This window comes from Zootoca vivipara, chromosome 2 (genome assembly GCF_963506605.1).
Source record: "Zootoca vivipara chromosome 2, rZooViv1.1, whole genome shotgun sequence".
NCBI classification, from domain to species: domain Eukaryota; kingdom Metazoa; phylum Chordata; class Lepidosauria; order Squamata; family Lacertidae; genus Zootoca; species Zootoca vivipara.
This window is the reverse complement of record NC_083277.1, coordinates 123363312-123375928: the sequence shown is the minus strand read 5'-3', so window position 1 is coordinate 123375928 and position 12617 is coordinate 123363312. Positions and strand designations below refer to the sequence as shown.

The following is a 12617-nucleotide window of genomic DNA, read 5'->3' as shown; positions in this document are numbered from 1 at the left end:
CAGAATTTTAATATGACCAATATTAATCTTCCTATATGATGACAATGTGGTTTTATTGTCACAAACTCCCACCGGGTTCAGGGACTTGCTAAAACAGTTTTTGAGAAGGCAATGCAAGAGATTAAATGAATTCCCTTCCCCATCCCCATCCCCATCCCCAGGGGGTCTTGGCAATAGGCGGGTCCTCCTTGCACATTCCACATGCCTGAGGTCAGACATTTTTCTAGTAAGTCATGCTAGCACTGCGCAGAACTCCTGACCTACAGAGACATGCCATGCAGGTGAGATCTGGGAACCCCAGGGGTGCCGTCAGGAAAGAGCAGGAGGGATGGCTTGCAGCATTGTGGAGGGAGCGAAGCAGCAACACACCCTAAAATAAGGCTGAGGCCCACCCTGGAAGGGATGGATGGATCCTAAAGAGGTGGGAGACGAGATCAGGGAGCTGGAGAAAGGCAACCAGAGCAGATCCCGGGAGGTGAAATTGGGGCCTCGGGGAACGTGAGAGTGATCAATGTGAGAAGGAGACAGTGATCTAGAGAGTCAGGGGCTGAATCCTGGAAGAGGTTGTCGGAGAGGAGTCCCACGCCTGCAATATAGGACACCCCCTAAAGGCCACGGCCAGATACTGGCACCTCCATTGCCAGTGACATGGAGATGCTGGCACCAACCCAAACAAACCTCAAGGGCCCAACCCACTTGCAAAAGGGCCCCTTTGCTTGGCCAGAGCAGAAATGCTGGCCATTTGCCACACCAAGGCTTGTGCCCACCTTGTCTTCAAATGAAGGGTGGGGCACCTTTAACCCTTGCTCTGCCCGTCTACTGCTCAGATTTATGCCAGAAAGAATGTGACAAGAACCCAAATCCCAGTTCTTCACCTGGCAGCGAGGGCCAGGACACAAAGTCTAGAGAAGAGAGGGGCTCCCATGAGACCATTTAGCCCAGAGTCTAAAATTGCCGAACTGCACCACTAGGCTACACTAGTATCATTGGTGCATACATTGGCGTGTTTGTGTAATCAGATGAGCAAAAGCGCCACCGTGCCCCATCATCTCTTTGGCTATAAACCAGGGTTGGCTAGCCGAAATTCAGGTGTCATAAATAACACAGGCAAAGAGTTTGTGGCAGCACTTTAGACCTGCTGCCCCGCCTGCTTCTCCCTTTCAGTAGACAGAATTAAAAGCAGCCTCTTGGGGCAAAGTGGGGGCTCTAGTGCTGTCCTTTGGACTGAACTGATCTCTATTCTATGAGATTCTTAGGTCCCACCCACACCATAGAGCACATGGCTCCCTCCAACCCAAATCCAGGAACTGGTACTGTAGTTTGCTATAGATGCCTAGGCATTGTAACTCTGTGAGTGGTAAACTACAGTTCCCAGGATTCTTTGGGGAAATCCAGGTGCGGCTGTGACCTATGCCTATGGGGCTCAGAACTCAGGTGTACTGAATTATTCATGTCAGAAAGGAATTTCTCCCCAGGCCAGACCTGACATATGCCATTGGGTTTTCCTACCCGCCACACACATTTCTTCAAAGACATCAATAACTGCTTGCAGCATTGTGCTAGGAGGATGACTCAGTGTTCGTCCTGCCCCCATTATAAATTAGCTGCAACCTCAAGCTGGTGGGAAGGGATTGTGTTTGGAGGTAGAACTAGATGACCCTCAGGGTCCCTTCCATTTATCTACTTGCACTTTGATGTGCTTTCAAACTGCTAGGTTGGCAGGAGCAGGGACCGAATAATGGGAGCTCACCCCATTGCGGGTGATTCGAACCGCCGACCTTCTGATTGGCAAGCCCTAGGCTCTGTGGTTTAGACCACAGCGCCACCCACGTCCCACAGCACAGAGTAAATTGAAATTCATTTCAATTCTGGCAATGGAAACACATTTCAGACCCTGAATGTGCTCAATGATCCTGTCTTTTGCACCTGGTTCTTGCTGGTAGTGCTTCATGCAGCATCTGATTCACTTGGGCCCCTGGCAGCTCTTGATCTAGCAGGCGATGGATGCAGGCAAGGGATTGGGTGGGGAAGGAGGGTGCAAAGGGAGATCCAGGGATCGTCTCCCTTCCTTCTCTTCTTTTTCCTTGTTTAATAAAAACAAACAAAGGTAAGAGCCAAATACTGTACTATAAAATTGGGCAAAGGTTCTTATAGCAACAACATCAACTGTTCAAGGACAAAACCCCTTAACCTTTAGCTTCCCTTTCCTTTGTATCACGATTTGTATATTCCATACAGGAAGAAAATCTCATTAAAGATTCAAACCACTCTATAAAGCTCCCCCCACCCCCTGTGACAGTGAATGGCAGCTGTCAGTCTGTGTCTTCCCTCTGCAGATTGTTTTATCTGTGTCTGTTTTTCTTAATTCCCTGTTTGTGTCAATGGAGACCCTCCCTTTGGTTGCAGTAAAAACAAATCACAGGCTGAGGGTTTTTAAAAAATAAATAAAAAGGCTTTGTGTATTCGGACAAACCTTTAAAATGCTATCATGACAGTTTAAGTTTTAAAATCTTAGAGGGAGAGGCACGTAACCGCTGAGGTAAAATTTTAGCTGGTTCCTATGAACCCAGAGAAATGGATCCTGACCCAGGGAGAGCCCAAGGATCCAGGCAAGCAGGCACGATGTTGCCGCTGGCCGTAGAATGACAGAGACCAAACTAAGGCTGTCAAAAGCAAAGTATAGTTTATTAAAGAATAAAAAAACTGTTGCAACAGGGTCCTTCCACTCACGTAGCAGCACGGAGTGAAGAACCTAGAACAAAGGAAGGTTGACAGTTTTATAGGTTTTTCTGTACATGTTACACAATTGTATGAAAGGCGATAAATGGATTTGGGAGGAGGGCTATCCGGTGAGGACAAACAAGTTGATAGTCCTTGATGAGGAAAAACAAAAGGTGGCAGTTCCTGGTGATAGTCCAGTTGATGCTTATGTACATTCCTTTATTGTTTCAGGCAACTGGTTGGAGATGCGGCAGATGTCAGCGATATCAAAATCTAAATAAAGTTGTTTTTCTTCCTTGAGCTTGTGCATTAGTGTCATTTTGTCAAAGACTGGCTAGGTGGCAGTGTGGGATAAGGAATGCCAAGGTGGAAAGCGCAGAGAGTAAAAAGTCCATAGGATATATAGGAATTCATATAAAGTTGTCCATAAACATATACTGAGCCACGGAGCATACAAAAGTTAATAGAAATGAAGCTTGCGGGAACGTTTTGTCTAGTGGATACAATATCAATTGAAAGGTATCAAAAGTTACACTTTAAGGCTGTTCTGGGAAGGAGTTATACAATCATTGTAGCGGGAAGGAGGGAACACAGTGGATACATAGCAACTTCGTATTGACATTTTCAAGGAACGTTTTGACAGCTTGTAACATGGTTAAAAAAATACAACGAAATCTCAGCCTAGGAGAGGGCATGGAGAAAAAGCTTTGGCTATACAGTATAAAACAATTAGTCCTTTTAATTGACATAGTTTATTAACACAGGATCGGTTGCGTTTCCTGGAACCGATAATCTCTTCTGGGAGGGAGACGGAGACGCTTCGTCAGCAGCCAGAACGGGATTTTTGTGTAATGATCGTGATAGCTTGTCATTCCAGACATCCTGACTTGGTTTTTGTTATGTGTGCCCTTCTAGGGTGTTGATAGCAGGGTTTATGATAATCGTGGAATGTTTACTAGGGTGGAGAGCATCCTAGGGCAAGTCTGGGCAAGAAGGGATTATTCCTTCCCTTGGTTCAGGCAGTTTCCCCTTTGACCTGATTCCCGATGTCAGGTAGAAATATGGCTTCTGTGTGGGCAATGAGTGTGTCCCCTCTCTGTTCATTTCTGGACCCCTTAAACGTGGATTGTGTACCCCGATTTCTATTTCATTTCCCCTCTCTGCGGCCTAATTTTTAATTTATTAAAAATTAATGCCGCACATCAACGTTTACGTAATCACCATTTCCCAAATGGAACATCGGAATTTCTTCTGGAAACTCGGGGGCTCGCTGGAGGGGGGCTTGGAGGCTTACAGAGGGAGCTAGAGATCTGCCAGCGGCTGTCGCTAAAGGACAGCTCTGGAGGCAGCAGCAGGAAAGGAATAGGAGGAGTGCCAGGGATATAGCAATGTAGACGGTCCCCTTCACTACCTCCCTGAGCCAAGTGACATTTGGGAGCCATGACCAAGGGTCCCAATTCCCCAGTCCCTCATGCTGGATGTTCCTGAGATCATGAACGAGGGAGTCCATTGTTTGGAGATGCGCGGTGACGTTAAGGGTCTGATCAGAAATGTAGGAGCAGCACTCTGCCCCGATGAGCTTACATGTGCCGCCCTGGGAGGCCAATAGAAGGTCAAGAGCAAGGCGATTCTGCAGGGTCATGGAGCGGACCTGGGTCAACTCCGTCAAGACTGACATGGTGGAGGCTTCAGACTCGTTTATAAAACGGAGCAAAATGTCCGTCAATCGTAAAATGTCCAAGTGGTTAGAATAGGCTCCGTATGCAGGAATGAGTGCACGGAGCCATGTCTCTCCACTAGCACTGGGCTTCCGGGAAGTCACTGGGGAACGTCTGTTCCTTCTGCGGCCATGGGGTAAATTCCGGGTTACTCGAAGCCCCGGGTGCACATGACCCAGGTAGCAGGATCCTTGCATGTGTATGCTGACCCAGGTGAAAGCTCGTGTGGAACAGACCCAGAACAACCCACTCAAGGGTTCCCCAATACGGCCAGTCTGAAAGGTTTCCACAAGGGCCGCGCTAGGGGTTTCGGCTATCAAGGGGTAAAGCACTGCGGTGAGGGCAGATTTCATATTTGGGTAAGGGCGGGAATGGGTACGGTTCTGAATCCATGTCCTGTTTCCCTCGGGATCACTAGCGACAGTCACTAAGCAGGAACTGGATCCTATGTGATCCTTGGTTCCCGAAAATTTTCTACATAGTGGCCCGGTGGTTTCCCCGCTTAAGTAGATATATTGAGAGGTAGGCTTTATAAAAGTCAGGTTGCGGGTGAAGAGGTATTGGGATCTGTACTGATCTAGTGTGAGGGGTGTCGCAACAAAAGGCACCCCTTGCTCAATATGTGCTGGGGTATGAGCGCATATCCAGCAGTCGGTGAGGTTAGTTGCATGGGCTACCTTCTGTACTAATTGGATATATGAATTGCTTTGCCAAGCGGATCTTAGGGAGTTGCGTTGGGAACCAGGAAACTCAGATAAGTTGACAGATCTGGGGGCCGTGCCGACTGGGTGAAGGGGGTCATGGCGTTGAAGGAGATACAAGTCGGAAGCTATCCCTCCACATCTCTGGGGCCCCTTGAAATCCCATTCTAAATCAGTGCTACCCCCAACTGGGTGTAACCATCCTTCCACATACTTGTTCCCATCCCATGCTGAAAAAGTCCCCAGATCCCATAGACAGCAGAACTTTCGCACACAAATACCTTGAACTGTGGTGGTACTGACAGGATGGGTGCAGGTAAGTCCATAAGTCCAGAAGTCATTAGAAACAGAGTCCGTATACCCTTCCCAAAGTCCATGTCCTATCTCAGTGGGGTCAAAAGTCCTGACTGTCATTCCCCATTGAGTTTTGTGATAAGTTCCATTGTGGCAAGTTAGTCGGTTCCACAGGTTGTCAATGGTGTAGAATGCGCGTCCGATGATGGAATACGAGGCAGACCGAATGAGCAGTTCCCAGACTTGAGTGTCCTGCAAGCGGGGGCGGAAAGCATGTCGGAGCCAAGTCGTGGTTCCGGGCAAGCAGAAATCGAGGTTTCCCAAGTTGCTCAGAGATGAGGGATCGGTGGAATCAACCGCTTGTCGGTCCAGGAAGAAAAAATCTGTCGGGTTCCTTCCGCAGTCGAATGGTGGGTTCGCGGTTACCGGGAGGACGGAAAGACTGCATGCCAGGAGCAGGAGGCGGTCCATCCTTAGAGGTGAGTTGCCAACCTGTAGGGGAGAGAAAGAAAACATGACAGACACGATACACTTAGGGAGGAAGGGGCTTGGGGCTTGGGTTTGACAGCATGCAAGGGAGGGGTAAGGGAAGAAGAGGGTTTGAGATAAGGGTAGGGAAAACAAAAACGGGGTATCAGGTGTTGGTTTCGGCGATCTTCTCCTTCCGGAACTGCAGTCGGATGGGAGGGCGGTCGGGGTCGTCTGGATGTGGGTCAAGCAGGATTCTAGATAGCCATTTCTCCGGTGACTCGTGGTCAGCGTTGTCTTCTTCAGATGGTGATCTGGTTGCCTGGGCTGTAGGGCTGTCCGGGGAGTCGGGGCCCAGGCCGGTGTCCATTGCGATGTCGGTCGGGGAGGCGACGTCCTCGGGCGGCGGTGGTGTAGATCCTTCAGAGTCGTCCTGTGGAGGTTGCGCTGGTTTGCAGAACGTGTGGTGGATCCACGCGGAGCGCTCGGACACCTTGACTGCCGTGGGTGTTGTGAGGAGGACTTGGAAGGGTCCCTCCCACTGAGGCTGTAGGGCTATGCGTCTGTAGGTTTTGATGCGTACCCAGTCTCCGGGTTTAAAGGAGTGGGCATCCACATCAAGGGGTACATTCTGACAGTTCGCGGCATATCGGTGAAGTTTCTTTAGTTGTTGCTGTAATTGTCTCACATAAGTTATTAGTTCATTCTCCCCAACTTCCAGTTCGGAAGTAGGAAGTTGAGTGGTATGGGTTGGCGATGGTCGGCCAAATAAAAGTTCGTAAGGGGAGAGTTTTAGGAGACCCCTGGGCTGACTACGGATGTTGTGGAGTACCAATGGCAGTGCATTAACCCATTTAAGGCCAGTGGCTTTACATATTTTTCCAAGTTGGGTCTTGATTAGTCCATTCATCCGCTCAGTCTGTCCGGATGAAGGGGGGTGATATGGGGTATGGAGTTGCCACTTAATTCCAAAAGCCTTAGAAATGGATTGGACGATTTCAGCTGCAAAATGGGTTCCGCGGTCGGAGTCTAAACGCCGTGGAACTCCATACCTGGGTATAATTTCCTGCATGAGAATCCTGGCCACGGTTTGCGCATTTGCATGTTTGCATGGAAACGCCTCCGGCCACCCAGAAAGGCGATCGGTTATTACTAGCAATTGTTTATACCCTAAGCAGCTCGGAAGCTCAGCAAAGTCCAATTGCAGGCTCTCAAAAGGAATATACGCCCATGGTCTGGAGCCGGGGGGCTTGCGGGGTTCGGTTTTGGGGTTAAACCCCGCGCAGATGGGACAGTTTTTAGATACCGATTTGGCGAATTGGTGAACACCTGGGGCATACCAGTGTCTAAGGATACTGTCGCTAAGACGGTTCGCCCCCCAATGCGTAAAATTGTGCAGGACCCGGAGATGGCGGGGTACCCAAGCTCTTGGCATTGCCAGGCGACCATCGGGCATGACCCACGCATTGTCATTTAATTGTGCTCCTAGCTCCTGCCATGATATTATTTCTTCTGGCTGGGCTGTATCATACATTCGTTTGAAGTCCACATCAGCTGGGGCCAAAAGGGCCTGAAATTCATTCCCAACTATTTCCCCTCTCAATCCCGCTGCCTCCTGGGCAGCGGAATCGGCAATCCGATTTCCTACAGAGATAAAGTCCGTGCCATTGGTGTGGGCCTTACAGTGAACTACTGAGATGGCTTTGGGATGGTGTATGGAGTCCATCAATCTTTTAACTAAGGTCGCGTGAGAAATCTGTGTTCCGGCTGCTGTTAGGAAGCCTCGTTGTTTCCAAAGGGTGCCGGTGGCATGCACTAGCCCAAAACAGTATTTAGAGTCTGTATAAATATTTACGCGTTTGTTTTCACTGAGCTCACATGCCCTAATTAATGCAATGAGCTCAGCCGCTTGTGCGCTGTAACGCGGATTGATGGGCATTGCTTCTAATATAGAATCGTGTGTCACTACTGCATACCCGGTCTGTCTATTTCCATTTACTACCTTAGAGCTGCCGTCTGTGAAAATTGAGAGATCAGGTGAGTCCATGGGCAAGTGGTCTAGATCTTCCCGTGGTTTTTCTGCCAGGCGAACTGCCAAGGTGCAGTCGTGGTGGGGAGTGCCATCATCGGGTAAGGGTAATAGGGTAGCAGGGTTTAGTGTGTTTACCCTTTTTATAAATACGTTGGATGGAGCAAGCAAGGCAGCTTCATACTGATTTAGCCTCTCATTGCTAAAATGCTGGCAGTTTCTTAAATTTAGCAGGGTGGCCACAGCATGGGGTACATTGATGGTTAATTCTTGATTTTGTACTATTTCCAAGGCCCTTTCCACTAGTTCGGCAGCCGCTGCAATTGCCCTAAGGCATCCAACAGTTCCCCTTGCTACAGGGTCCAGCTGTATACTGTAATAAGCGACTGGCCTCTCCTGTCCCCTGAATGTTTGTGTCAGGACTCCGGAGGCTACACCTTTCCGTTCATGAACAAAAAGGGAGAAGGGTAAGCGATAGTCCGGGAGACCTAACGCCGGGGCAGATCTTAGTTCCCTCTTTATAATCTCAAAGTTCTGTAAACTCTCCTTGGACCATTCTAGTGGTTCGCTTTCATCCTTGCTGGTCATTTTAACAAGGGGTTTCGTTAGCTCCCCATATCCCGGGATCCAGGACCTGCAGAACCCGCTCATTCCTAGGAACCCTCGTAGTTGTTTCTTAGTTTTAGGTAGGGGAATCTTGGTAATGGCATCTACCCTGTCAGTAGTCAGTGCCCTTGTTCCATGTCCGATAATGTGGCCCAAGTATTTAACTTCTGTCTGGCAAAACTGCAACTTCTTGGGTGACACCTTATGGCCTTTGTCAGCTAGCGTGGTTAATAGATAGATTGTATCATTTTGACAGTTCGTTTCAGATGCTGAGCATAAGATCAGGTCATCAACATACTGAATCAGAGAGGAATTGGAAGGAAATATTAAATCCTGTAGATCTTTGTGCAATGCACATGCAAAAATGGTGGGGCTTTCCACGTATCCTTGCGGAAGCCGGGTCCAAGTTAACTGTCCATTTTCCCAGGTGAATGCAAAAAGAAATTGGCTCTGTTCATGTACACGTATGGAGAAGAAGGCTGAGCATAGGTCAATTACACTGAAATGGGTGCTGTCTGGTGGAATTCCTGTTAAAATGGTGTTGGGATTTGCCGTAATGGCATGGCGAGGTATGACAAAGTTGTTGACAAGCCTGAGATCTTGGACTAAGCGATACCGAACTGGGGCTCCAGGGGGCGATGGTTTGCGTACTGGAAGGAGTGGGGTGTTGCAGGGGCTCACGCAGGGTACCAGTATGCCCTGGTCCATGAATTCTTTGATCATTGGTTTCAATCCCTCTATGGCTTCCCGTGGCAGGGGGTACTGTTTCACAGAAGGGTATGGTATGTCTGTGCGGTATTTTATGCATACAGGGTCGGCTGATTTTAAAAGTCCCACTGCTGTATTTGTGGTGCCCCACAAATGTGTTGGCACTTTGTCGATTAATGATGGGGGTATCTCTAGGTCGGTAGAGCTTGCCTCTGTTATGACACCTTGGAAGGAAATCGCAGCCTCCTCTGGCATATGGAGATATATTCCTTCGTTGCTGCATGTTATAGTTGCCTTTAATTTGCAGAGCAAATCGCGTCCTAATAAGTTTACTGGGCTTGAGGTCAGTAGGAAGGAATGCTCTGCGGTTAGTGGTCCTATAGCTACTTTAGCGGGTTCTGAAAGAGGACACGTTCTGGGAATCCCATCAATGCCCATTATGCGTTGTTTTGATTGACTTGATTTTAGGTGGCTGTCATTTAAGGTGGAAAAGGTGGCCCCAGTGTCTAATAAGCATTGGTACTCATGTCCGTCAATATTGATGGTGCACGTGGGGTCATGGGATGATAAATAGATTGTTGGGCACATTAGGGCTGCTTTAGAGGGATTCCCTGTTGGTTGTCATTGATTAATTTGTTGCGGAGCTTGTCCTGGGAATTGGTCATGAAACGGATTTGGTCCTATGGCAGGGGTAGCATTTGCCGCGGTATCGTTATCAATGGGAGTTAGTCTTGTGGCCAAGGAGCTTAAGAAAAGGGAACAATTTCGCTTTATGTGTCCTGTTTGGTTACAATAATAACACTGATAAGGGGCTTGTTGCTGGGCATTCCCTGGCCGTTGGTAGGGCGTATTATTTCGACCCGTCTGTGGATAATTTCCCCTTCCTTGCGGTCTAAAGTTCCTGGAGGAAGGATTATAAGGGTTGTTGGGTTTAAAGTTACTCTGGAATTGGGCTGAGCCTAGAGCTAATGCCAGGACCCTTGCGTCTTCTTCCTTCTCCTTCCTTGCCTCCTTCTTCTTCCTCTCATCCCTCCCATCATATATCGTTTTTGCAAGTTCTATAATTTCAGTCATTGGCCGCCCTTCATAAGGCACTTGAAGAGATAAGAACTTCCGTATGTCTGGGCATGACTGGTCCTTAAAAAAGCTCTTTACCACTACTTGATTTTCAGGGGTGTCGGGGTCAATTCCTCCCCAAGTACGGAAGGCATTGATTAGCCTGGTATAAAAAGCGGAAGGTGTCTCGTCAGGCCCCTGTGTAATTTCTCGAATTTTTGTCCAATTGACAGATTTTTTTCCAGCCGCTTTAATGCCATATAGGATAGCCTTCCTGAAGGTTTTTAGGCTCCAGATCCCTTCTGGTGTATTGTAGTCCCACTCTGGGTCGGTTATTAACTGAGCTTCCGTTACCGGATTAACGCCTGCCGGTTTATCAGATTGTGTCTCAGGCAACCGTAGAGCTTCTGCGGCTTTGCTCATTATTTCATCTCTCTCGTTGTCCTCGAAGAGAGAGCTCAGAAGCATGTGGACATCGGCCCATGAAGGGTTGTGGGTTGAAAATAAGATGGAGACTTTCCTATAGCACATTGTGGGATTGTCTTTTAAGGCGGCCATTTGATTAGCCCAATTCATTAAGTCCGTTGATAGGAAGGGGACATGTGAATATACAAAGGTTTTCCCGTCTGTTACTGGAACAGACCTAAGAGGATATTGTCCCATTAATCCCACAGCTGATGTACTGGCTGTTTCTTCCGCTGCAGGCGGACGGGTAGTTAATTCTTTTAAGGCTGTCACTAACTCTACGACTAACGTCTTTTCCGGATCCTTGCTTCTAGTGCGGTTGGCGACAGGGCTGGCTACAGGGCTGAGATGGGGGGGCTCGTCAGGTGGACTTTGAGTTACTTGGTCATCCTGGGGTCCCCTAGTTAAGCTGGGTGGTTCGGGTGTAGCAGCTCCCGTTCCCGGTCTACTTGTGGGGGTTACTTCTCCTCCCCTCCTTTCATTTATCTCCTGATTGGGGGGGGGTTGGTTCTGGAACCTGGGTACAACTGGGAATGCGATCCAGGGGCTCTTCTATAGTCTCTTGGTAAGATGGGGGTTTAGGATCCTTCCTTTTGATAACTGGCATCTGGGGAACGGCGGGGGGGTCATTGCCTTTAAGGATCTCCTTTGCCTTCTCGAACAGGTTAAGATAGCGAACCTGGAGGGGATACTGATCTTCTAGAGTGATCTTTAAGGCGGCAATCCGTTGGGTGTTAAACGACCCTCCTGGCAGCCACTTCCCTTCGTCTGGGTGATCCATGGTAAAGCGGACCCAGTGTTTTTTGCATAGTTTTTGCAAACGCGTTCTGTCTAGCTTGTCCGCTCCAGGGATATCACTCCAACTTTGGAGGACAAATTGTAACGGGGTTTCTCCCTCAAAGTCCTTACCAGAGCCAAGCTTCCACTGCGCTTTGCTCCGGTTGGGAGTTTGGGGTAGGAATTCCTTAGAAGATTGGGCGCCCATGTTTAACTCTCTGGCCTATTTATACTGCAGTGCGGGTAGAAGACCCTCCAATCCGGGACACTCTATTCCTTAAACTCCTGAGTCTAAGACTCACTCAACAGACGATACCGTCTCCTGCCTACCTGCACTTGCTAACTAGGTGGCTGGTGTGGCTAGATACCTAAGGACCCCCTCCCGGTCATTAATTGCCTAGGGTCCTGCAGCAACTTTCCTGCCTCTTACACACTAGGCTCAGATCCTACTGAACGCTTGCCTACGCAATGTCAGGTCGGAACTGAGGAATACAGAGTAGGAAAGGAACAGGCGCACTTGCATTCCCTGGTCACGGGTCCTACCCAACAAGGGTCGCCGTGGCAGGGGGGCGTCTTCACCTGAAGATTAAGAGCAGAGGAATACGGAATAAGGTTGGGTAGATTGCTCAGAACTCCTGCGCAGATTGGCAGGAGCGAGCTGGGTCCGTCCTTCTAGGGATTTCGTTTTAACGAAAGGACGGATCCCAAAAGGCTCCAATTCTTCTTTATCCCTTATGCCTTTACAGCTTAGCTGCAACTAGAGCCCAAGATAAGAAACAGAAAAGGAGAGAACAGTGAAGAGTGAAGTTTTAGATTTTTAGTTGCTGCAGTAATCAGCCCACCCCAAAATGTCCCTGTTTAATACTCACAACGAATGACTCCTGAAGCTTCGGTTTTCCTCAACGATCAGGTTCCTGGTAAAAAACCAACCCTTCCCAAATCTTTGCTTTGCCTTGGCTTGGTCCCGCTAGGCTCCCAATCACTCCCCTGAGCTCCGGACCCTGAAGTCGGGTTTCCCCCTGCAAGAGGCAGGAGCGCGCTGGGTCTCCTTTCCCCAGAAAGTCCGGGGCTCAA

At 48.8% G+C, this 12617-nt stretch overlaps 1 protein-coding gene across 1 annotated transcript; it reads right to left on the bottom strand.

Moving 5' to 3' along the window:
• Positions 1-3012: 3012 nt before the first annotated feature.
• Positions 3013-12617, bottom strand: LOC132591772 (uncharacterized). The gene is made up of 2 exons (XM_060272191.1): positions 12413-12617; positions 3013-5926 (listed from the first exon to the last, which is right to left on the bottom strand). Exon 2 carries the CDS (start codon positions 5903-5905, stop codon positions 3911-3913), a length of 1995 nt encoding a protein of 664 aa, XP_060128174.1. The 5' UTR covers positions 5906-5926; positions 12413-12617; the 3' UTR covers positions 3013-3910.

What these genes read in the sequence shown, in the direction of transcription:
- LOC132591772 (XM_060272191.1), bottom strand. Translation starts at nt 5,905, where the DNA reads ATGGACCGCCTCCTGCTCCTGGCATGCAGTCTTTCCGTCCTCCCGGTA.